Source organism: Labrus bergylta, chromosome 18 (genome assembly GCF_963930695.1).
Source record: "Labrus bergylta chromosome 18, fLabBer1.1, whole genome shotgun sequence".
Lineage (NCBI taxonomy): Eukaryota > Metazoa > Chordata > Actinopteri > Labriformes > Labridae > Labrus > Labrus bergylta.
In genome coordinates, this window is record NC_089212.1 from 12,768,192 (window position 1) to 12,793,806 (window position 25,615).

General features: G+C 42.4%; 1 protein-coding gene across 2 annotated transcripts in view; it reads right to left on the bottom strand.

Annotated features, from left to right (window-relative positions):
* LOC109981360 (latent-transforming growth factor beta-binding protein 2) overlaps nt 1–25,615 on the bottom strand; it is a 90,449-nt gene that overhangs the window by 22,596 nt on the left and 42,238 nt on the right. For both annotated transcript variants that reach the window (XM_065966439.1, XM_020630108.3), the window contains exons 9-29: nt 20,140–20,214; nt 15,984–16,106; nt 15,174–15,338; nt 13,383–13,694; nt 12,584–12,603; nt 12,297–12,333; nt 11,760–11,831; nt 10,800–10,925; nt 9,733–9,861; nt 9,433–9,552; nt 9,027–9,146; nt 5,788–5,907; nt 5,479–5,601; nt 5,257–5,382; nt 5,021–5,146; nt 4,721–4,846; nt 4,398–4,523; nt 3,787–3,912; nt 2,119–2,244; nt 1,576–1,695; nt 1,283–1,408 (exon numbers count right to left, since the gene is read on the bottom strand). In XM_065966439.1, the coding sequence (XP_065822511.1) occupies nt 1,283–1,408; nt 1,576–1,695; nt 2,119–2,244; nt 3,787–3,912; nt 4,398–4,523; nt 4,721–4,846; nt 5,021–5,146; nt 5,257–5,382; nt 5,479–5,601; nt 5,788–5,907; nt 9,027–9,146; nt 9,433–9,552; nt 9,733–9,861; nt 10,800–10,925; nt 11,760–11,831; nt 12,297–12,333; nt 12,584–12,603; nt 13,383–13,694; nt 15,174–15,338; nt 15,984–16,106; nt 20,140–20,214 (2,544 nt within the window). The remainder of the gene's footprint in view (nt 1–1,282; nt 1,409–1,575; nt 1,696–2,118; nt 2,245–3,786; nt 3,913–4,397; nt 4,524–4,720; nt 4,847–5,020; nt 5,147–5,256; nt 5,383–5,478; nt 5,602–5,787; nt 5,908–9,026; nt 9,147–9,432; nt 9,553–9,732; nt 9,862–10,799; nt 10,926–11,759; nt 11,832–12,296; nt 12,334–12,583; nt 12,604–13,382; nt 13,695–15,173; nt 15,339–15,983; nt 16,107–20,139; nt 20,215–25,615) is intronic.

Here is a 25,615-nt window from a genome sequence, read left to right on the forward strand (position 1 = left end):
GACAAGTTAAACACCCAAATGCAACGATAGGCTCAAAAAACAATATCCCAGACCTTAAGTAAACACATAAATATGCAGTGACTGGATAGTTTTGGAAGTAATTCAAGTACTTCAAAGCCAGAATTGGAAGGCACAGTGAGGCCATGGCACAGCTTGTTGATGTGGATTAAATTTAGCCACGTTTCAGTCTGCGTTCAGGGCTTTATTACGTATGGTCTCTTCTTGCTGAAAGACCAGTCTGGTGAAGGCCCAGCATCATTTTACCTCACCTGCCTAAACTAAACCCATCTTTCATTACGAAAAACTCACACACCCTCATCCTCCCTGTACCTCCCCCTGACGGATCATGTCAGACGGGCCTGGCTTTCATTGTGTTAGCACTGTACACACAGAGGCGCACTACAAGAAAATATATGACAACTGCTGATTTATAGCATAATTAGAGACCAAAATTTGTTGTGGCTGGCAGCCAAAGTACCTGTAGCAGACCGGGGCAGTTTACTCAGAGTCAGAGGAGGATATCTCAAAGGCTCCAAGGCTAAAACAGCAGAGGAGGAATGTCTGTTTTCAGGGACTGACCCTTTGTCCTCTACTGTGAGTCAAACCGGCCCATGAGACGACCATGCCAGCATCTTTCAGAGACCTGGACCCAGTGATCCAAACCTATTTGCTTCACATCATGACAGGACATTTCATCGCCAGAAATCCTGCCGTTGACTTAACTTTACCTCCTACTGAATTGCAGGACACACCAGGAACAACACTGATCCAATTCAGAGATCCCAGACAAAGTTATTTCATGTATTTTGAAAGCAAATGCTTCAGTTTGTTGAAAAGAGAAGCTTAAGCTGGTGATAATTTTTTTCTCCCATTGCTACAACCAGCAGGTCACTGGGTGCGGTTGGAAAAACATCAAACTAACGTCCGAGTGGAGAGAGAGGGGTGAACTGAGAGGGTTGATGAGGACATGGCCCATTGCACAGAGAGGCTGGCCCGAGCACCCATTCCAGGGGTCCCAAGCCTGGCCTCACCACCCAGGACAGCAGGGTGAGAATACAGTCTGTGTGCCTGTTCACACTGAAGAAGAAACATGTGCCAAATAACAAATTACTCTAAAAACACCTTAGCAATATGCACTAAAAACCATTAGTGTATTATTACCAACTTTCTCCAATTTCGCCTCAGCCTCGCCCAATTACACAAAGCCCATTAAAACACCAGAAAAGAGATTTCCCATGGCTTGTCTTTATGTTTTTCTTTTGCAGCAGCAATGTTTCTATACCTTGGCAGACAGTCCTGCCGTCGACGGTGGTGTATCCATCATGACAGACACATGAGTAGGAGCCTTTATTGTTCAGACAGTCTCCTTCTCCGCAGATCCCAGCGATGGTTAGGCACTCATTGATATCTGTCACACACCAAAAACAAATATACACACACAGCTGTGTCAAGATGGCAGCATGAGGTAAGCCACGAGGAACGGTTAACCACTAATGGTATTTTCCTTTTTCTCTCAGATGACTTGAACGTTATGTGTGTATGTAAAAATGTGTGTGTGTGTGTGTGTGTGTGTACCTCTGCAGGACCCCCCATCCTCCAGCTCCATACCAGGGGGGCAGGAGCAGCTGTAGGAGCCAATGTTGTTCATGCATTGGCCTCCAAGACACAGGCTGTTGTCCTCACATTCATTTACATCTGAAACCACCCACACACACACACACACACACACACACACACACACACACACACACACACACACACACACACACACACACACACACACACACACACACACACACACACACACACACACACACACACACACACACACACACACACACACACACACACACACACACGTCATCATTATGACACATTCACACCCGCTGTAAATCACTGGGTTCTCAGTTTAACTTTGCCCAAGGTTTGACACTTGCATGACGAGCTTCCAGACCACAGAGAGCATGTCAGAAGAGTCATGCATCATTGAAATCATCATGTCATTTTCTATTCGTACTACATTTGATCATACAGCATACTGTAATGAATGACTGGGAGAACGATTACACAGAACACATAAATGTAAGTGTGCACAGTGAGCCACCTGCTGTATTGTACCTTCACATGAGAAGCCGCTGGGTGCCACCTTGAAGCCCGGGTCACACATTGTGCAGGAGAAAGAGCCCTCAGTGTTGGTGCACATACCTTTAGGACACACACCTGGGGTCTGGCACTCGTCTATGTCTACAAGGTGTAGCCAAAGGAAGAAAAGATCAGAATGAATACACAAACTCTGCTAAAGGGATTAGGAAGTGTTTTCAGTCATCTACACTTTGGATATTTTCTCAGGCAACTCTTCACTTTTACCTCATGTTACCCACAAAAATCTGTACTTTTTTACTCCTGGAACAGGTTTAACTATTCTGGCATCAACGCATTTCAGGGAGAGTTCTGATACAATTGATTTTGCACCATTCTGTGGCCACCTCTCCAACATGACGAACAGCTTGTACCTCAATGTATGGAGCAATAACATATAAATAAGACTACGTAAGAGTTTGTGTAGATTCAGTGCGGCAAGACTTTCTTCATCTGAGTGATTTACAAATTGGAGGGAAGTAAGTGTTCATTATATTCAGTTAATTGTTTTGATTTCAAATCCAAATAATTGAGGTAAAAAGTCTCCCAAATATGACATGAGGTTTAGTTAGCTTGCACAAAAAGAGCCAGAAGGAAAGTCCTTCAGAGGGCGACTTTTAACTAACTTTAATACTCTAAGTATGTTGGTTCCCTACTTTTACTTTTGCCAGGTTTGTTTTTTTTGTACACATGTATCTGTATTACTACCTAAGTAAAGAGTGTCTGACTTTTTGCCACCTGTGCAGACGTATGGTGCAGACAGGTAGTCATATCAAGAAAAGGGACTTCCAAAGACTCCATTTCTTCATTGCTCACTGTATCTGTGACTACACACTGCCTAACATATAGTTAACGAAGCCCTCTTTATTAGATCGCATTGACAGTGTTTTATTAAAAACGGTGGAAAGATAAGTATGCCGGACAGCCATTGAACCCAAAACAGCCAGCTATTACAGGTGGCTTATAATTACTGTATCTACAAACAGTCACTGGCTCGCTGTTATGTGATCATTGGAAATTCCTCCAGCCGGTACAGATTGTATTTCTCGCGTAGACAAGAGATTGCAGGCTGTTGTTAAGTGATTGAGACGGCTCCGTTTTGCCTTCGGGTGAACAAAGAGTTCAACAGGGCGAGCTGCTCCAGTATGAAGAAGGCAAGGGAGTAGTTGACTTCATTTCAAATTAAGCCCCTTAATATTTTCCATGGCATCACATACATCCATTAAAATCCTATCAGAGGCCGACTTGGACTTGGATTCTTTTTTTTTTTTGTCAAACTTTTTCCCAGCCCAAAGACACACATCGGAGGTGGATCTTCCTCTTGGGCTAGACTGACACTTTCATTCAAAAACACACTGCAGTATATATGACTAACTGAGACCATGTTTGAATCCATTTAAATAATCATTCCTTTTCTGCTTCCCATGAAGTCATGACAGATCCAACCTCTCTGGATTCGTCAAAGCAGCTCACCGCATTGATCTCATAAATCATGTCACGACAAATTAAAGAGCAGTGTAAAGATTTTCTGTAATCACGTTCTGGGTCTAAGGCTTTCAGTTTTTACTTCAGTGTTGGTTAAATATTTATTCTCTTGTCAGCTGAACCTGTTATAAGCAGTTAGGTAAATGGAGAGAACAGGTTTACCCTCGCAGCCGTAACCATCCTCGGACACTTGCATGCCTGATCCGCAGCTCCTGCAGGTGTAAGATCCTGCCGTGTTCAGGCACAGCTGGCGTGGGCACATGTTAGCCACCAGGCACTCATCCACATCTGGACACAAAAACAAAGACACATCATGGCACAGATTACCATCTCTGGCTTTAAATAAATATAGCTCGCCAGTTGTAATCAGTTTGATCGGTAATCACAAAGCTGGGAATTACAAACGTCGACACCTCTATCTACAGGACGTTTGCCTGACATCATCTCGCTCTGTTTGAGCGATGGTGTCTCATTGTGTTGAGCAAGGATCACATGAGCGGTGCCAGAGGCGGAGGGGTTCCGGAGCCAGCTATGATGTCATGTCTAGAAGGAGTATTTTGGGCTTTTGAGCTCACATGATGGGGCTTTTTTTTCTTCGAGTCACACCTGATGCTGTTTACCTACAACATGAACCAGCTGGGAAACATGCTCAAGAGCTCTCTTGTAAGGTATCAAGGCAAGATCTGGCACGGCTGAATAGAAGAGGGAGTCAAAGACACCTGTGCTCAAGTATAAAAACACATTCCTGCACAAACAGAGCCATGAAGTCTCACCTTCACACTGCTGTCCATCCAGAGAGACTTTGAAACCAGGTTGACAGATGAGACATGTGAAGGAACCTTCTGTGTTCGTGCATGTTCCTTGGGGGCATGTAGTGGGCAGCGCACACTCATCAATATCTGGTGTGGGAAAAAAAAGACTGTTAGACATTTACTGCAGGAGACTTGTGTTTCTGCAGCCAAGAAGATATTGCCAAATTCATTATCCAAGGTAGGAACCACTAACCACCCCACCGCCACCCCCAGTTAGTTTGTTCAGGCCGAATTTAATATACATGCAGGAGTTCATTTAGATGAGTGGTGTTGGATGAACTAACCTTCACAGAGCTCTCCATCATATGATACTCTGTACCCCGTGGGGCAGTTCTCACAGGTGTAAGAGCCCTCTGAGTTTAGACAGATGCCGTTGGCACAGGTAGACAGGGACTGGCACTCGTCAATATCTGGAAGAAAAACATGCACACCAGCACAGACCTGTATAAACCACACTATAAAGACTGGATCATAAGCAGGTGGAATTTGGTTACACAGCAAATGAGTCGTAATGGTGAGTTTAGTGAGTTTTTAACAGTAGAAAGATTTTTGTTTTTTTCTGAATAGCTGGAGATTGAAATTACCTTCACACCTCTTCCGGTCTTGAGACACTCTGTAGCCGGTCTTACATCTAGTACACGTGTAGGATCCCTCCGTGTTGGCACACACGCCTCCAAGACACAAGTCACCCTGGGCACACTCATTAACATCTAAATACAAAAACACAAAACTCACCACAGCTGTGCAGACAATTCATCTCTGTCTCCAGTTACCGTCACACACTTCAAACTGTGGATCATGAGATTCTCTGATTTCATACCTTCACATCTCAGTCTATCAGCAGATGGTCCAAAGCCAGGCCTGCAGTTCTGGCATGTGAAGGACCCCGCAGCGTTGATGCAGATTCCCGCGGGGCAAGCATTAGCAGTTGCACACTCGTTGACATCTAACAAAAAGAAAGATTTTGCAGACATTATTCTGCTGTCGAGCGAGTATGCAGTGATGAGATATACCAAACAGCTTTAGATAATCCTTTGCAGACCTTCACATGCTTTGCCATCCAAGGTGGCTTGATAACCATGGTTACAGGTGCATTCGTGAGTGCCGTCCACATTGACACAGCGGCCGTTGAGGCAGACTCCAGGAAGAGCACACTCATCCACATCTGGAGGGAGGATTCAGAAAAAGTAGAAGAGGGGCCTCAGACAACCGCTAAATCTTTGCAGCCTTTTTATAAACCTTTAAATATGCCGCGGGGCTTCTGTAGAAGCACTGTGGAGAATTATTCACAGAGCTGTTCTTTGAAATGAAGCATTTATAATGTCTGATTGAGCTTCTGACTGACACTTACCCTTGCAAAAGTTGTCTGGTGACAGTTTGTATCCCTGGAAACAGTTGCACATATAGGAGCCTTCGGTGTTGACACACCTTCCACGACTGCACACAGTCTGGTTCAAACACTCATTTATATCTGAGGACAGAACGTTTGAAGACAGGAAACAATAAAAATGAGGAGGGCTTTAGGTGTCATCCTGCCACAGTTACGTACATTGTGTGGTTAAAGGGTCAGGTCTATCAAAATAAAAAGGCAAACTTCTTCGTCCCCTGTAGTGACATCTATAATGCGATGACCCCCTGACTGTGTCAATACTCCTCCTGCTGTCTGGTTTTTCTCCTTTTTACCCAGGTTGCCTGCAGGTACAGAGGCAGAGCCAGATGATTTGATGTCTTGAACCTGGTCAGACTTTATTTTTTCAAGCTGACTTCTTCATCTAGCTCTCCAATGCCATAATTATAGAGTAGCGCACATTTGGTTTGTTGTCTTTGTTTTGCCTCCGCAACACCACACAGACATTCATCATTGCTCATTTACAGTCTGCACGTTCTTTCATTTGGTTTTTGTTATTGGTTTTCAATAAATTGCAGTTTAAAAACACTTAAAAATGGTGTGCCCCCCCCCCCCTTTGTCCAGTTCACTGAGCCCTAGGCTGTAAACAAATTATTTATTATTTGTATTTCTATTGCCAGAACAATGTTAAAATGTAGATATAATGTTAATTGTGGAGCTCTATATAAACTTACATTTAAAGCATTCAGCAGAAATATATTCCTCCAGTTATGTCCAAGTTAGTCTGGATAGTCCAGAGAAATCCTGGTGTTTTTTCTTTCAGACTATTTTCAGTATGGGGAAGAGAGATTGGGCCAAGGCTGTGGGTCGAAACCGTGGTTGATGCATCTACCATTGTAGCCTTTGTTTATGGTGCGCAAGCTCCAACTTAATAAAATTGGTGTCCTGTTGAGGACTATTTCTATAAAAAAAAAAAACAGTTGATATAAAGGAGCAAAAGCTTGCCCTTACACTGGGCACATAAAACTATCATGACTAGCTACACCTGGAATTTGGGAAAGGGTGTGTTGTTTTTGTAATTTGGTTGTTGCTGCCATTGCAGCAAGAAACAACACGATACATCAGTACAAACAAAGACCTACATATAAGATATGGGTCAAATCACGATCGAGCAGCAGTAAAGAGGAAACAATTACAGCATAATTAGGGTGACTGTAAAACAGCAGTCACTAAATTACATCAGTGCACAAACTCAAGCCTCTTTCATGAAGGCCTTTTACAACTTGCAGCAGTAGCTGTTTTTTCCACGTCATGAGTCAGAACAGTTTACCCAAGATTATGTTTGTGGAAAACCTCATGCAGATATAATGTTTAATAGTGGAATTTATTGGGGTGTTAACAGTGGCTGTTTTTCAGGGTAGGTGAAGTTATGGGAAGAGAAATAAGAATGAGTGTGTGAGTAAGAGAGAGAAAGATATTAAAAGAGGAAGGGAAAGCCAAGAGGGGAAGAAAAGTGTTTTCCTGCAGAATAAGTGTTAGGAAGACGCTACAGAGTGTTGATAGAGATGCTTAAACAAAGAGCGGTAAAGTGAAAACATTGACAAAGAGTCACAGACTGGGTTTTGTTTTCCTAGCTGTGGGCACTGCCAGACGTCTGTCAATGTGGCCCTTTAGTTTTCCTTCAATCATCCAGCATCTTTCAGGCCATCTACGATAAGACCTGACCAGGCAATGGAGCAGTTTTCTCTATCACACCAGCAATTAGGCTTATCCACGATTTGGCCAATTGGGCCCAAACCACTGCGCTACCGTCAATTGACTGAAGCAAACACTGGAAACCCAGATCTCCTGTTTCCTGTTTTTTATGTGACTCCCACAGCGCCCAATGTATACCGCAGAACGTTTCGCTCTTCCTTTGTGGACGTTTAGAATGAAAATATTTACTCCCAAAGTTATCCCTCATTTACACGGTTCCTTTCAGCTACTATTTTTACACAGAATGAATTATTCGAGGGGACTCAAAAAGAGAAAGTAGATGTTTTCTTTGGATGTAAGGCCATTTTAGACCTTTAAAAAAGGCCATCAATCTCCAGACTCACAGAGAAATCGATGATAAAGAACTCCAAATTACAACCAAAGTTAACATATTTTCCATCCACATTTGGTCTTTTGGCTTTTCCACATTTCTGGAATAGTCACTCCAGGAGCTTAGGTTTCCAAACAAATTATAGAGGGGTGCAAGGTCATGGAGAGGGGATGTGGTAAGTAACACCAGTCGGCTGTTATGTAACAGGGCCACTTTCAGGTTGGGGGGCTGCTGGCATGTTAGCTTAAACACAACCCACACCAGGGCAGTTTCTAAGCATATTCTGTCTTCAAATCTAATAATCCATAGTTTGAGTTTTACAGTGGACCACAGACCAGTGATTGGGTGAGTGAGATAATTTATTTGTGTGTCAGGACCTCTTCGCTGCAGGGAATTGAACCTTTGACCTCCTCATACATCTCCGGAGAACGCTCGGTCCTCTCACCTTGCCCGGGCCCAACGGTTCAGTGGCCAGAGCTCTCTAACAATAACACGCTGTTTGTTCAAGGCTGTGGCCAAGAGAAAATATTTGGACTCTCCCGAATTGAAGTATTATAAACAATCTTTTTACGGAGGCCAGTGATATCAAAAGATCAGCAATAACATGCTGGATGTGTTTAAACAATATTGGGGATATGCAGAGGCTGCAGGGTGGAGGAGTTGACATATCATACGATGGAAACACTGAATGTGGAGAGGGTTGCACGCGGCCCACGCAATATAGCCTTCATCACTGGGGTTTTGGGCTGTCACGTAGGCACTGAAGTGGTCCACACTGGACGTAAAACATCCAATATAAAGTCTATTGAGGCATTAAATACAATTCATTAAAAATCATTTCCATGCACATCAGCAATCAGAATGCCCTTTGAGCAAAAAACCACATTTTAGTGAAACTAATTCAGCTTATGAAGTTTGGTAATCTGCACTCTATCATAAGCTGTCATGAAGTCATAAACGGCACCGCTCGGTTGTTTTTGGTGATGCCAGCAGGGAGCAGTGGCTTTTCTCTACGTAAATGTTACCTAATACAGGAAGCTTTTACATGTGTAAGAGGAAAACCCATCTTATTTCCATGCAGTGGTCAAAATCCCCCTCAGGAGTTTGGGTAGAGGTTGTGGTGCTTCTGCTGAGACGAGGTTTGGTGTTGCCTTACCCACACATGTCTCGTCAACGGGCCTGAACCCCGGGCCGCAAGCCTGGCACAGGAAGGAGCCGAGAGTGTTGACGCAGACACCGTTGGGACAGGAGCTCGGATCTCTGCACTCATCTACGTCTGAGATGTATGAGAAGGTGGGACATGAAAATAATCATTTGTATTAGTTGTTATAAAACAATGTGCACAGGCATTGGAGAAAAAGTGTGCAAGGTCACAAATGTTTATATGCAAAAAACACACTAGACACGAAGTCAGCATAGTTTCATCTTGGCTCTGACTTTCGGAAAATACATGTGTTTTGTTACCGGCTGCATATTAACTCATGGCAGCAAACAAATAGGTCTGGCTATGAGTGGGTTGTTATGGGAGATTGAGTGCATAGGTGCTTGTGCATGCATGTCACCTTCACATTGGCCTCTCCAGGACTTGGCGTGGCCACTGGCACATTCACAGGTGTAAGATCCCTCTGTGTTGACGCATTTGCCGTTCTGGCACTTGTTGGGCATGCTGCACTCGTTAATGTCTGCAAGTTTGAATGAAAACCAAGGAGAATGGAAAAGAAAGTGACTATTGTGTTCCCCAGCATTAATTAAAGCAGGATGCTTTTTAAATGAACAGCGCTGACGGACAAGAACTCGCAGTGCTTTAACAGACAGTCTATGGTGGCTTTCAGCCACTGAAAACAAAGTGTCTCCTTGCTCACCTTGACAGAACTTCCTGTTCTGGGTGATCACCTGGCTGTAGCCGACGTGGCACTGACAGGTGTAGGAACCATAGCTGTTTATACAGTGGCCTTTTCCTTCACATGGGCCCTCTTCACACTCGTTCACATCTGAAATGGGTGACAGATATTCAAATCAGTAAAGATCGAAGGCAACGTCACAGTGCAGTTCTATTACCCAGCAGAGACGGTTCATTTTCCACTTTTCTCGACTATGGAGCCTTTTCTACTGCTCAGGCATTCCTCAGTGATGGACCTGAGCCCAGTCGAGTAGAGCAGAGGCTGCAGCCAAGGCCATCAGCGTAAGGTAAGGGATCACTATGGCAGCTCTTTGGATGACTTGTACGCTGTTGTCAGGCATAACGGAACAGGTCAGCATAAACAAACCGATCCCTTTCATTTTGGCTCAGTCTGCTTTGTTACAGGCTTCTGTGTCATGTAATGTTTGGAGTTGTGGTGTCTGACGTTCCATTATGTTCTTGTCTGAGTGGCCCTTTGTCTCTTGATCCCTTTTCACACATAAACTCTTAAACATTTTCCAGACCATTTCATCATCTTGCCTTTTACACATGCACCTCACAGCGGGAGATTATGTGCGTCTGATTTGTTTTCAAAACTCAAAATGCTACATTGGGTTAGGTGTGTGGGGGCGTCTGGTGAGTACCTTGCAAAGAGCAGGAGTCTATCGCAATAGAGACTATTTATGGGTTTGTATCACTACAGTATGTCTAAGGACATGTCCACAAGACAAACTACTAAATGGAAAAATAAAAAGTAACAAAGCTCAACTCAACATGAATGACATCAGCACTTGCTCCCAATTCATTTTCCCATTACCTGCTGCGTCCCCACAATGGCTCACCAGGACTTTTTTGGAGGGATATTTTACAAGGGGGTAAAAACTCAGGATAAGTCAGTTTGAAACCTCTATTTGTGTTCACACATGCAGCTCCCCCTGGATAATGTCAGGACATTTTCAGGAGCGTTTTGCCAAAGGTTAGCCCTTACCCCCCCTTCCTTCTCTTTTCTTCCATCTCATTGTTTCTTACCAATGCAGTTGGTCTGCAGTGCACTGAGCTTGAATCCTGGATCACAGTTGCAGGTGTAGCCAGTCTGCACAGGGACACATTTCCCATGGCCACATATGGTGGGCGTGGTGACACACTTGTCAATACCTTAAAAAGACAAACACAGCCATGACTCAGACAGTATACAAGAATATTTTTGACCTCAGGTTACGCAACATTACAGACACTGTAAATAATTGAAAAAAAAACACATTCCTCTAACACATGTTGTTTGAATGGGAACTCATCTTGTGTTTTATTGGTGGATTCTTGGACGAGAGGGCAGGTTTTACAGCACCGTAGTGTTCTAACAGGTGGTGTGGAGCTCTTACAAAGGGGTCAGCTAGAAACAGGTCACGCACAGTAGAGCCTGACATTAGTGTTGTTCTTCTCTTTTTACTCGCCAAGTGGACTGTGGTCAAACAGACACATTGAACTTGGCCCCTGTGTGTGTCTCTACAAGCAAAGAAAAACACCACAGTAAGGAGTACAGGATCTTTGGGATCATGGTAAATTCGCCTTACTTCCTTTATCTCACTAATGCTCTTCCTTTCGCTCCTCTAGTCCTCTATTTTTCAAAATCTGGCTGCTCCTTGTGAGAATAGCTTCACCTTCCAAAAGGCAAAGTGTGTCTTGGTTTCTCGCCCTCTCACCCTTGCTGCAGCACGGCATCTTCCAGCCAAATTGGCTCTGAGAGAAATAGGCCAAAGAAAAGCCTAAAACAAGCTCTCCACGGCTTAACTCGTTGTAAGCCTGAAAAAATGTCTTATTATATGTGCTGCTGTCTGCCAGCACTTAACGGAGAGGACAAAATATGAAGAGTTGATCTCTGTGTCTCTCGTGCACATGGGCGTCCTACATTTCTTTATCCATCACTTAATTAAGAAGCGATGATTTGAATTATGTGTCCAGTTTTTCAATGTGCTCTAATGTGTGTTTTACCTTTGGATGAGTCAGTGCGGGTTGTGTCCTCTGAATCTGGCCTCTGGTCGATGATGTAGGAGTCTGGAGTCTCTGTGAAGAGGAAATCAAGTCCGGATGAGTGTGAACACAATGAGCTACACTTAGTTCTCTACAACCTAAACGAGGCACTGCTTGTTTTCCCAGCCATTCCTGACTTAGCCATCACTCGCTGGGCAAGTAATATAAAAAGGATGTACTCCTTTCACAGGATAAAAACAGCACACTGACCGAAAAAAAAAGGTAGACTTATTGAATGAAGTCAAGCTTAAGACTTTAATGTCAATGTTTTTAATGGCGTGAGGGCACAGCAGACGAGGATTGAGACAGGAGTGAGAAATGAATAGAAAAACACATAATGACGTGTCTGTGCCTTACTCAAACAACGACTGACCCTTGAGCTTAAGATGCAAAGCCAAAACACAACAAGCATTTAACACCAGCACTGAGGTACTTGTTTATGCACAGCAAGCAGCGTGCTGTGTGATTTGTGTGAGAAGAGCCAAGAGATAAAAATACCTGGATCTTTCAGCGGTGAGTCAGTCACAGCAGCTGGCTAGAAAACAAGCAAATTACACCTTAAGTTACATTTTAGTTACATTTCATCACGGCCGTCATGTTCATACAGTGTGTCTGCTTTTGTCGTCACAGTCAGGGCTAATTAGGCGTGCGTATCCACCAAAATGTGGTCTGAATAAGTTATATAACCAAAACAGAGCCTCCAGCTGAGATAGCTAGAGCATATCGTTCTAACATAAACATTTCAAAAGTGCGTGCCAAAAGGTTGACAGGGAGGGAGAACTCACCGGGCTCAGAATTTCCACATCTGAAACAAGACAGAGAGAGAAGAGGGAAAGTTTAGCAGTAGCAAATTTGACATCCTGTTCCCATTAACAAGTAACATTAGTGGCCACACACAACATAAACAACAACTCTTTTTCTCCTCAGGCACATAAATTGCAGCTTTCGAGGTCTTAATTTGTAATAAAACAAAGCTTAAGGCATATTTATCCTCTGAGCTCAACAGGGAGAGTCAGACTACAGACAAATGCAAAGAGATACCATAGGACATTGATATCTCTGATAATAAAGACAGAAATTCTAATTATTTAAGGATATAAATTATCTCACATGCATTAAATCAGCAAGGTGATTCAGATTGCTCAGAGGGGTTCCACTGGTTTAATTCAGCTCATTTTTTTTGCTCAAATATATTGGAAACATACCAATCTTATGGAAAAAATATAACAGACAATGTGTATGTGTGTCAGAAACCTGTAAATGATTGTATACAACGGCACTCAAAAGACATCTTCAAGGTAATACATGCACACAAGATCACAACAAAAAAACTTCAAACATCAGTGGGTTGAATGACGGAGGATATGAGTAATACACCTAATATATTCCATTTATTTACAAACATCAAATATCTTGATGATTTTAAGACTCTCACAGAAAGGCTCATCTGTTTGCAAATTGTAGAAAATAAAATCCTGTTGTGTTTTTTTTCCGCTGTCCTGCATTGTTGATGTCTGGGTTGTGGTTCAAATATGCAGCGGTTTAAGTAAATAAAGTGAACTCCCACTAAACTTGTATCCTCACCTTCAGGCTGTTTAGGTGTCTCTCTGGCAGGGTGAGAGGGAGTCAGAGGGAATTGGGGTGCTTGCGGTGTCTCAGGGTACTGAGGGTATTGAGGTACTTGTGGAGTCTGTGGGTAGCTTGGACGTTGGGGTCTGCTGGGATACAGCAGAGAGGGTTCGGAGGATGGCGGCTGGGGGTAAGAAGGGCTCTGCTCCTCCCATGACAATCTCGTGCTCTGCAGATCATCTTCCTCCAGCTGTCTGAGGGATATCTGCACATCGGAGCGCGAGTAGGTGTATCCGTGACCGGCTGGGCAGATCTCCTTGAAATGATCTGCATGGGAGGGAACATGTAGCAAAAGAAATTAACAAACAATGAGCCATAGAGAACATCACCTCTGTATGCTTCTCCCAGGATCCTATTGCTGACATAAAATGGTGCCAGATTGTAATTGTGGCTCATATTTCTGCCTGATGCTCACAGGAATACCATAAGCCATCCGTGTAATACTGTTATGTCGAGCATGCTGGGCTTCACTGTGTGCTGCAAATGATGGGGTCAGGTTCCTGCTATTGCTGCAGAACTAGCTAGCTGGCAGGCCACTGACAGCTGTCACAGAGGGCTACCAGTGGGGGGATTTTGGGGATATCTGCACTCTGAAACAGACACAGCTATGCCAGGAAACGGAGGATCATGTATAATTGCCTGACTTTTGAACTCTTTGGTGTTAAGCGTCAGAGTGAGAGGCTAATGGAGGTTTCTTTGGCCTGACAAAGGAAGGTAGACTGCACCTCTTTGTGTCAGAGCCCAACAAACCTCAGCGATGGTGAATCCATTACAAGTGAGAAGCTCCGTGTCCCTTCACTGACCTGAAACCAGCGACCTATGCCAAAAAGAGTCTGGAATAGCGATATGAGCAACGACAGATATGTGGTCCCTGTAAATGCTTGTGTAAATGCAGGAAGCGTGGTCAGATAGGCTACTGAATGATGAATTTAAAGTGGAGGGAAATTGGGCTATATATGATCAGGAGCCACATCAAAAGGAACCGCGGTAAATTTGGATTGAAATTCAACTGGCTCTTGTTACCAAGTTACAAGAAATGGGCCTGGCTGCTTTGTTCAGAACATGGATGGCTCTAACAGCTTGTCAGGCCATACAAAAGCCAGCATCAGAAATAATCAGAGGATGTGTGTGTTTGTGTGAGTGTGTACTGTGTCATTCCTGGCAGAGCAGCACCATGGTGTCTGTGATATCTGATCTATGACAATCCCCATGAATCACTGGCCTGTACAGACACTCCATAAAACCAGCCTGTTTCTCGCGGAGACTTTGAAGATTAAATCGGTAAGAAAGGAACAAAAAAAAAAAGATGACAACTACTTCCCATGTTTCACTTGGCTGAGCTATTTCTGCAGTAAAGCTTTGCTGCTCTATTAGTGGGCTCTCTCTCTGAGGGTTGGAGTGATAACACAAGACTGACTCCCACTGTTATGTAGCCTCCAAAATATGAAAACTGTTATGTTTTACATGCTTTTCCACTCCAAACAGATATGGTTATTTTGAATGGCTTCACAAGTCTGGCAAAGAGCTGAATTGTGACAGAGCGTTAAATATTCCTTGCCTTTGCCTTTCACTACCATTGCTTGCTCTTGCATAAGATTACATGTGACATTTTATATCTGCAAAAGCATTTTAATGCAGAAAAAAGTTAGTCAGGAAAAACAGAAATTGAAGGTTATGTCTGCAGAGGGATAAAAAGACTGAATTCAAACAGTCTTAAAGTAGTGGAGGAGTAACTTTCAATGGTACCTGATCCTGGCAGAGGACAGCGATCACAGCTAGGGCCCCAGGCTTTTCCCACACGGCTGCAGCAGCAAATCTGCTTGGTGATGTGTTGAGTGAGTGGCAGAGAGCATGTGCCTGCTGACAGAGATCTGTAGCAGAATGCCTTCTGGTCGGAAACAGCCTTGTCCGCTGTGAGGTAGAAGTAAACATGTCCATCATTTTTCAATAAGAAATATGTTTCAGCCTTAGGCTACGTTCACCCTGCATGCAAAAGGAACACAAATCCTTTTTTTTTTTTTTTTTGCTCATATGTCACTCAGATCTGATTTATTTAGGACAAATTGAGCAGCACATGGAATTAGATTTCTTTTCAGATAAGCCAATTGTTTTTAGACGGGTCCTCAGACGGGTCAGATGCAGGTTGGATATTTGCAATGTGACCTCAGTCTGAACAGCCAGGTCTGAATCCATGTGACTTGACATCACTCCTGAGTGACACTCGTCACAGTTCTGTTCTACCAGCTGACTGGTGGGAGTGGAAGTGACTCTCACTCAATGAAAACAAACATGAAAGACAGCTGCAATGGAGAAAGTCAGTGAGGTGTTAGACCCTGTATTGAGGTGACACTTCTGTCCGAGCAAAACTTGAGGGTTGGAACTGTAACCGACCAGTTTGAAAGCATTTTGTGATGCTTGTCACGTCTTTGTTGTTGTTTTTGTGTGCATGGAGATCAGTTCAGGACCATGTGTAGTTCACATGGGAATCTGATAGATGCCACATTTCAAAAGTAATGTGACAGACACCAAAAATTGTGTGTGTGTGGGTATACTTACAGACACAGTGACTTCTGGCAGCGTCCAACATGAAGCCTGGTTTACATGTGCACCTGTAGCTTCCTTTGGTGTTGAGACATTCAGCATTCTTACAGAGACCAGGCAGCAGGCACTCATTGATGTCTGTGAAATATGTTGCCTGTCACTTATACAGTATATTCTAATGATGAAAATATCACAAAGTCTGGTTCGTCATCTTTTAAACACCCGATAAAACCTTTAAGGGAATCTTCCAAGATGTCTATATTAGATTTATTTCTGCATTTGAAGGTGGGTTTACAGTGCCTTCATTCTTAATGACGAGCAGCTTTGATGTAAAGTTGTAAGAAATCATTCTCCCTTAAAAAAAATAACAAAAAAGTGCAGGAAGGTGGTGAAATATTAAAAGTTTGGAAGTATGAAGACGTGAGGGAAAATGCAGAATAAATTTGACCAATAAAAAGCAAAATGGACTCAATCAAGTATACCTCTGACTGCAGGCTATTATAAACTCTCTTGGTTACGGTAACCTTGTATTCCAGACATTGAGGAAATCTCCTTTCCTTTACAGTGTCCAATAAGGTCAGAGCATCCCTCCCCTACGTCAATGAGTAAAAGTCACAGAGTTTTTCCCTTCTGTCCGGCCTTAACAGTTTGCAGGAGTGTAACAGTGGCCAGTGAAGTTTGCTTACTGCTCCAACAGCTCCAGAGCCACTAAGCCTACTGGGGGCAAGGCAGGCAGTTAAAGTGCCTGGCAGGAGCATAGGGGGGACATATTTCAGGCGCTTAGTCATGCGATCACATTGGGACCAGGCGACATTTGTTGTTCTATCTTGTTAAACGTAGTACATCATTAGGTCTTTTCTCATTGCTTTGACAACTGAAACCCAATAGGCTGCCACCACAGATTTTCCCAATTCTAATTAATCTGCTCTTCTTTTGTTATTTGACTTCCTGCTGGAAAAAGTTAGTTTATAAGAGATGAAGGCTGATAAAATCTCTGGACTGAAGCAAATCCAGGGAATAGCTGAATGTTCCTTTTATTGTTTGCTGTTGTGTCTTCTTTTTCAACCTCAGTTGCCTTTTGTTTTTGTTTTTTTATTTCTCGCTCTCTGCACTTTTTATTTTTCCCCAGAACCAACTCCTCCTTAATCTAAAGCTGGTTCATATAATGACACATATTTCAGCCACCACAATGAAAACAAGCCTGCCTCCCTGTTAGCAAAGCAACCTATGAGTGAAGATGAAGCATGTAGTGTGAAGTTAATAAAACCAACCAAAGATGTCGTGTCTTCCTTTGCAGACATGTTTAATCCAACAGACTTGGTCAAGCTACTTGTAAAATGTAGAGAGAGAAAAGCTACTAGTTGCTGCAGCGCTATCGCCAGTAGCAAGGACGTTATGGGAGACATAGCTTAGACTATGATGTCACCGCCATACGGAAGATGTTACATCCACTACATGTCTGTGTGCCGGCTGGCATCTTGAATTTCTCCTTAGAAGTTTGATTTTGCACAATAACAAAACGCTTTGCTGCACTTCAACTTTGTTGTGGGAAAATGTAGCTTGTTTGGACGCTACCACAGAACTTGATCCATAAAACAGCTAATCTACTTTTCGGCTCAGAAAACAGCGATGATTCCCAAAAGCTTATAAAAAATATAGTTAAACAACTGAAGTTGCTATTTGTACTGCCCTTACTGTCCATTACTGGCTCCAAAGAGCCAGGAACATCAGAATTTCATATCCAGGTACTTTGGGGACATGGGTTTAGTTTAAGCAGCATGCTATCTGGTCAGAGTTCAGGTCAGCATTGGGCTCAGCCTTCATCACATGGGGTCTTTAATCCATGGTTCGGTTGAGTCCCAGATTAGTGCTATTGTTACAGTCTGCTTGGTGGGTTGATTTGGATTAAAACTGACTTTCATGACAACCTGTCATGACCTGTATTAATCTCAACATCTATTTGAATGAATGCCTGGCTGAACTTATTGACAAACAGTACCTGTGTTACAGATTTTTCCAGGGTCCATTATTTTATTTTTTATTTCGGTTGTGTTTATTGTCTAATAGGCCTATTAATGACTGAATTCCATCTGAAAGGTGAAAAATCTGCATTTAGTATCTGATGTGACCTCACTTGCCCCTGATGGCTGTTTCTTCCTGGGAAAAAAATGATTCTCATAAGCAGCCAGAGGCTTTATTAATGGACACTGTAAAATAAATTGGCAGCATTACTCTCTTCATAGGTATTGGCTGTATTGGCTTAAAGGGAGAGCCTTATGGCCACTTTGGAAGTTTTAAACCAGACGTAACTTATTGGGCCAAAAAGCATCCATTTAGAAACTGTGAATAACAGGAATGAACATTCATAAAATACAGGAAAAGCAGCAATTACCGGGAAAAGTAAGTTTCACAGGCACATTCCTATCATATGACCAAATATATCAAGGTCTCAACCTGTTGACCCAGGCAGTAATCAATATGATTAATGTCATAGTTTTAAGATTCTGTTTATTGAGTTTATCCAAAAAGTCAAATGAGTTATGTAAGATTTTCATCATCTCTTCTCTGAAGTGGTGGATGAATAATCTGATCTGCTCCCTGCAGCACTTTACCACCCACAACACAGACTACTCATACATCTATGTGCCTTTTATCTAACAAGTGAAGTAACAAATGGCCAATTCATATATGATCCTGTTCCTTCAGAAGCAGCTTCTGAAGATAAGGAATCTTCTCTGAAGTCAGAAAGCAGCGGATGGCTCTGGGGAGCAAGGGTCACAGGGGTCAGCATTACAAAGTAGGAGGGTTATATTATGCCTTTAATGGAATATGAGAAACTATGATCATTTCCACTGCGAAAAATAAATAAATCAAAAGCACACTTTGGCAAATTTAAGAACATCCTGATAATGCCAAAATCTTTAAAAAAATGCAAGATTTTGCTTCCTTGGCAGCAGTTGCAAGATGTGAAATATTTTAACGAATGGAGGGGCTGATTGGGACAGAGACGTCAAAATGCTCCAGTAAATATTGTGGGTAGCTGTCAGCTCTGCTTTTTTGAAACTGAAAGGGAGGAACATCTTGAAACAATCACTGAAGAAAAGTTTGAATAATAGAAAGATAAATTTCCTCGCTTGTTGACTGGTTGACACACTATTGGAAAAAGTGTGTGTCCCTGTCTACAGGTATTTCTAATAATAAAAAATGTCTCCCGGCTCAATCATTATCTGACACATCATAGTCCTGTAGAGATTAGAAAACATGTTGAACTTGCTGAACCAGTGGATGAGGCCTGTTATACATGTAGTCATAGCTGTCCACTGGAGCGTTATGTTGTTGCACTCCATAGGCTTCAGTAAGCATTGCCCTTTGGATTATGACACCATTAATCAAGTCAATGACACAGCTCGAGTAGACTGTCAGAAAAGCTTCATTTTGTTGGTGTGAGTGTCAGAATCATTTGCCTTGTTCACAGATTAAGTTGTGTGTTTTTCCAGGGTCTTTCTGCTGACGTTTATTTGTTCATGTCCTTTTATTCAGGCATCTGTATACTAACATCACCAACAAATACAAATAGTCTGAATTCTCTAGAGCAAGACTGTCTACAGGGTTGACATGCTGGGTGGTTACTGCGTCATGAAAATACAGTTTGTGTTCAGGAACTAGCCAAGTTTGTTTTTACATACAGATGGCTGGGTGAGCTGGCAGTCAGAGTGGTTTCTTCAGCTAGCATATTTAGAGAGTCTGAGCAACAAACACGTCTCCAACTCAAGCTTTCTTCCAAATTCAGGGAGAGCCACATTTACCATAATCACAGCCCACCGTACCATTCTCCACTCAGAACCCAAAAGACCAATTAAAACGGCAGCCCCAGGTGCTTATTGGCTGCTGAACTCTGACCCCAGGCCAAGGCTAATTGTAGTCTTGACCTGGTTCCCATAGGGGCCAGACGTGCAGCTATGAATACTTTTATAGAGGTCCCCAGGGGTCTATGGAAGCATGGCAACATGTGGGCAGTAAGTTTTTATCACATATATGCCATTACATTTAATTTAATGTGAGCCTTTATAATGGGAAGGCTGAACTTTAAAATTTGAAGTGAGTTAAATCATACAATGACATTCACAACATAGTGAACTATAAATATTCTTTATCATAATTTGAAGCTTACCTTGACAGTGTGTGAGATTCATCCTCTTAAAGCCTTTGGAACATTCCACTTGTCCATTGGCAATCACTGCATAAGCTGCAAACAAAAAAAGAAAGCCCAGCCTTGAGATGGTCTTACAGTACTCAGTCACAAAGTATTGCATTAATCACAAATAGGGAAGAGAGGCACAACTTTAGGAGGAGTCCATATAACTTACAGATGTGAACATCTTGGCAAGAGGAAAAACGAGGGGACCCAGGGCTGGTCCCTGTGGGACCCCAGAGTGAGCATATGGAAATTGATCCCTGTCAACCACATTTATAAGACAGCACTGCCAACCAGTACTCAACGTCATTAATAATCACATCACCTATAACTCTCCACAACCCCAAGGGACAGATGAAGGATGTTCTTACATCATAAATTTGTTGAGGAAACCTATGTGACAGCCATGACCTTTATCATAAGCCACAGTGCAGATCTACTTCAAACTAGAAACTGTACAACCATTGACCAAAATCTTCCCTTTTCCTTGTTTTGTTAAAGAAAAAATTGCATGGTGTGTGCATCAGGTATGTACACTAGAGGATCATAGAAGTGCTGCAGTAAATAACAAAGTGCAGCCATAGCTATAGAGGCCTCAGCACATTATCTCATTATTCATTCAGCACCTAGTCAAGGCCCAGAATTCTCAATTAAGTGTACAGAGGGGTCAGTGCAACTAATAAATGGCAAAGATAAAGTATCTGTTAGTGTTTGAGATTTTATCTGCATCTGTGTGTTTCACAGAAGAAAGAGCTAGTGTAAACTAGGTTCTCTAGGTTTTTGAACCATGGTCATTATTAGTTGCAGATCTTTCCATGACATAAATTGAGATGAAGAATTTTACTGATATCATGTTGAAAGGAGATTGTCTTACAATTTTGGGAGTAAAAATAGGAGTTTCAGGTGAGAAAGACCCTGAGAACAACAACATGCGTTGTGATGGAATTGTTTCTCACTGTCTAACTGCTCGAATAACAGCCATAAATCAGACTTACTTCAATGATGGTAGAACCAGACTTGTCATGATAGCTATGTCTCTGTTTTTCCCCATAGAACAAAACACACTAAGTTTCTGCCAAGAGTTTATCAAATTTTTGGCAGTATATGTACAACAAAGTTGGTCATGTCTCAGCTTATCCTCAAGACTTCAAATTCAAGAAGATAGGCATTTCACCTTTCCAGCACATTTAAAACAATTTCATTCAGTCTTACTTGCATCATCATCATGATCTCCAAAATGTTGCCCTTAAGAAACAAATTACCATGATGACATCTTTGGGTGTACACCATAGCCAGAAAAAATATGGTTTTGCCAAAGTATATCAATTGCTTTTAAGGGTTAGGGTTTGAAACAGAGATGAGATGATGTATGGTCACACTTGTCAGCATAGAGAACATATCTCCTACCCTAGCGAAGTGTGGTGGGCGAGCGAGAAAAGTTGTGCTGTTTTTGTGAAAAAAGGATAGGTGGATTTCATCTGTTTAACCCATTTTTTTACACTACGAATGCCTATGCCACCAAAGATTAGAAGCAACATCAAACCCCTCTGTGAATTTCCAGTGCTTCTAAGATGTGTTTTAGAAGCTCAATCATTAATTTTAAAGGTTGGTCCCTGGAAAGAATTTGGTAGTGTGTTGGTAGAAAATCCAAACCAAGCAGCTCAAAAACAAGACTCTGTTAGCCTTCAACATTTAAAGATACCGAATTCAGAAATTCTGTAAATAAACACTGTCAAAACAAAACCTAGGGATCTTTCACAAGTTTGTGTCATTTTCCCAGGAGTGGCTGGAATGTTTGCCACATAGAGGCTGTCTGGGAACACCGCCCTGGACGCTGAGTTATGTTTTGGTCCTGCTGTGACCCAGTGGACCAGGCCAGGCCAATGTACCTGAGGGTTGACAAAGCTGAAGTGGGTCAGTTTGAAGGGGGCAATGGGTAAAAGCGGGGAATTGTGTCAAATCGAAGGCCCTGTTCCTTTCTGTCTGCCTCCTCATCTTCCTCTGCACCCTCCTAATCCCCATTTCAAAGTTTCTGAGTAATGAGTTGTTGTGGTAGGGCGGTGGGCATGCCCTCCTGCAGTGAGAGGATCAGGGAAAGTCTGGCCTGAGTGACAGCAGGGCGCACATGCCAAGGGGAGCTCAGTGGGGGAGGTCCGGGTGTCTCAATAAAGCTTATTAGCAGGAAGGTGAGGATCACTGTAGTCGGTAACAGCTTCAACATTAAGCTAAGAGACAGCTCGCTTTCAAATTTTGAATGTCTTAAAATTGTCTTGAGAAACAAGATAAAGTCCTGTAGTACATAAGCAATGTCACAGAGACGAACAGTTGGTATCTTTCTATATACAGACAGATTTACGGAACATGTTCTTATACAACATTTCCACACAATTTGTGTCCTGATTATTAAACTGCTTTTCATCATATTTCATCATAGATTTTTTTCCCATTGGGAAACTTGTAAGAAGTAAGGGTAAAAAATCAGCTGCAGCAATTCAGCGTACAGGTTTTTCTGTAGGGTGCTTTTGAAGGGGAACAGAATCAGAAACTCCTGGCTAACCGTTTAACACCTAGAACCATGCCTCTTTTTTTTAATGAAAAGATGATATGTACCGGGACTAAACCCAGTGACAACTTGGCAGTTTTATAGTCGCAAAAGTTAAAAAAAATACAGTTTCCATGTAGGATTTAATGATGTTTCCGTTCTCATGCTTGTTTCTACATCCATTTGTATTTGAAAACAGAGTAACACAGGCAGTGGCTTGCAAGAGTAAGCTCAAGCTGCGCATCATTAGTGTCACCCATGGTTACAAAGACTGTAGACCAAGGCTAGTCTGTTTCCACTGAGCCTACAGACAGAACCTTCCGACTGTTGTCCATCCATTTAAGCCTCTTCAACAAAAGACTTTGTCTCCCCAAACTAATTTATTGTCCATCTCCATTCAGTTGTGTTTTGCATTCAACTGCCAACTGTTCAATAATATTTGCCCAAAGTCCCTGACCCGAAAGTATAATCCAGATTTGTTGGAGCTTCCTCATTGTTGGTGAAGCCCAAAATAAGAATCTGAATAAGTCCCTTTAAGGTTTTTTTTAGCATGAAAGTAAAATTTTGTCCATGAAGGAAGCTGCTGAGTGTATTCAAATGAAAAGAAGGTTTATGCAAAATGATACACAAAGAGAAGACCAGGCAGGAGGCTGAGAAAGTATAGAGGTTGAAATAGATGGTCTCCTCTTTAAAACTGAAACCTTGAATTGCTCATTTGTAACAATCACTCTGTAGACCACCCGGCCTGGAGACTGATCTTCAAAGATGATTGAGAGGTCTGGTCCATAAATCACAGAGCTGAGAGCTCTTCACCACTTTCCCCAGGGACCTGACTGAGAGGAGACCTTAGTGTTTGGCTTCAACCCTTAACTGGCTGGCAACACGTAGGAGACAGGAATGAGGAGGGATTGATACCACCCGCAGGACAGGCACAGTAAACAGTCTTCCATTCCATTGCGGGGCTTTCCATAGGTGAATAAAGAACTCAAAACAAAGCAAAGTTTGCTGAGGTCCTGTTCCAGTGTTTTACTGTAATTTTGCCACAATACAAACTAGTGTCACTGAGAGAAAACCACAAGCAAATAGCTTTTCCACCTTGGAGGGTTTCAAATGTGTCCCTAATATTGAGGCAAAGCTGATCAGTGAGAAAATATGAGTCTAATATCAATATTCCTCTGCTAATAGAGATATTTGGTACATGCTGCAAGATACTGTATTTGCTAAATCACTCTCAGTCTTGGCTGTGTGTCTGTATCATATAACTTAAACACTACCATCCAGAGGCAAATGTGATGCAGCGAGTAAAATGCTTTGATGAAGTGATTATTTAATTTTCTGTGACAGAAAATCTTTACTCTAAACACACTTTCCATTGTTTCTACTCACGAAAATAGGCAATTGAACATCTCTGTTTGTAGTTTGACAATTCTGTTTAACGCCCTTCTCCAAGTTGCTGATGGGAATGAAAGCCGCATCAAACACATTTAAAACCGATTCACATTCCTCTATAATCTTCAATTCGCAGTGGAATATTTTCCACATGGGCTACTTTCCAAAAGAAGGCATGCCATGGTACATTACCAATAAATATGTGCTTAACTTAGCTTGTATCCTATTAAGAAATTCAACACAAACTTTGCATCCATATGCTTCCAACTTGGATTTACTTCTCGTAGCGGTTAGGTCTGCTCAGCCCTGATTGGCCACAATGCTGCCTGGATAATAGATTCCATCGTTCTAGTTGTGAAGGGATAAACTAAGTCAACATCAATGAATCAAATGCTGTCAATGATACATGACGTCTCTATCTTATAATCACCGTGGAGAGCTGCTTTGGAGCTGTTCCAATGCATCTGTTCTCTCACTGTATATTTCAGAGGAAAAGTCATGCATCTCTGGTTTTTCTTGGTCATTAACAAGTGTTCACGTTTGATCAGCGCTAATAAAAAGTAATAAGTGCAAGATTTGGCCTCTAAATGAACGTCAGATCAAATGTCTGGGGGATAGATGGGGGATTTGGGAGGGATGAGTTCATATGGGAAGATCTGGAAGTCATGGAGCTCTTTGGGCCCCCTCCTTCTTTGCCTCATCTGACATTATTGATCCAAACCTCATGAAGGATACTGTCCTTATTACAGAGAGAGGGGGGAGCCCAACAGGCAGACAACTCCCACATAATAGAGGTGAAATAGAAGGCGGGGCAAAGGCAGCATCAGGGCAGTGATGTCATAAAGACCTTGATGACCCTGGGATGCAGATGAGAAGTGAGCCAAAGCTCCTGTGGGTGTGGAGATTACTTTGGGCCCAAGGGATGTCTGATCTGGCTCCCTGGGAAGCCTACCAGCATTGCAGACGGGGAGAGGCACAGAGAGGGAATCTGCCCACCATTGACAGATGCAGAGACAAATAGCTTTTGGGATTTCATTAGCTGTGAAACTAACAGTGAGGAAGGGGCTGCCAGCACAATTATACAGAGTCATGCCAGGGGTAAAATATAGGTCAGACTTGGGCCATAGTGAATGGCCTTTAGTCTAAGGCTCTGGAACCTCTGAAAACTTTACTGAAAGAAATGTATCCTTAATAAAAGCAACAGGCATTGCCAGGAAACAGACACCACAGAATGATAATGTATTGGACCAATCCCTTGTTATATCACCGCTTGGTTAAGGCCTCTCATGAAGAGTTGAGTTGGGTATTTTGGTTGTCACCATCCTGTTTTTCTGAAGTAACTGTACTTGGATGACTCAATGTATTCACATTCTTACAAGACATGTGTGCACTTAGCCAACTAAACAATTAAACATTGTTACCCACGCTAGTCAGAGCCAGTACTTGTTGCTTAAAATAATGATTCATATTTCAATTTAGGCCCAAACTGCTGGTCAAATGTTGTGCGTAAGCTTTGACGCA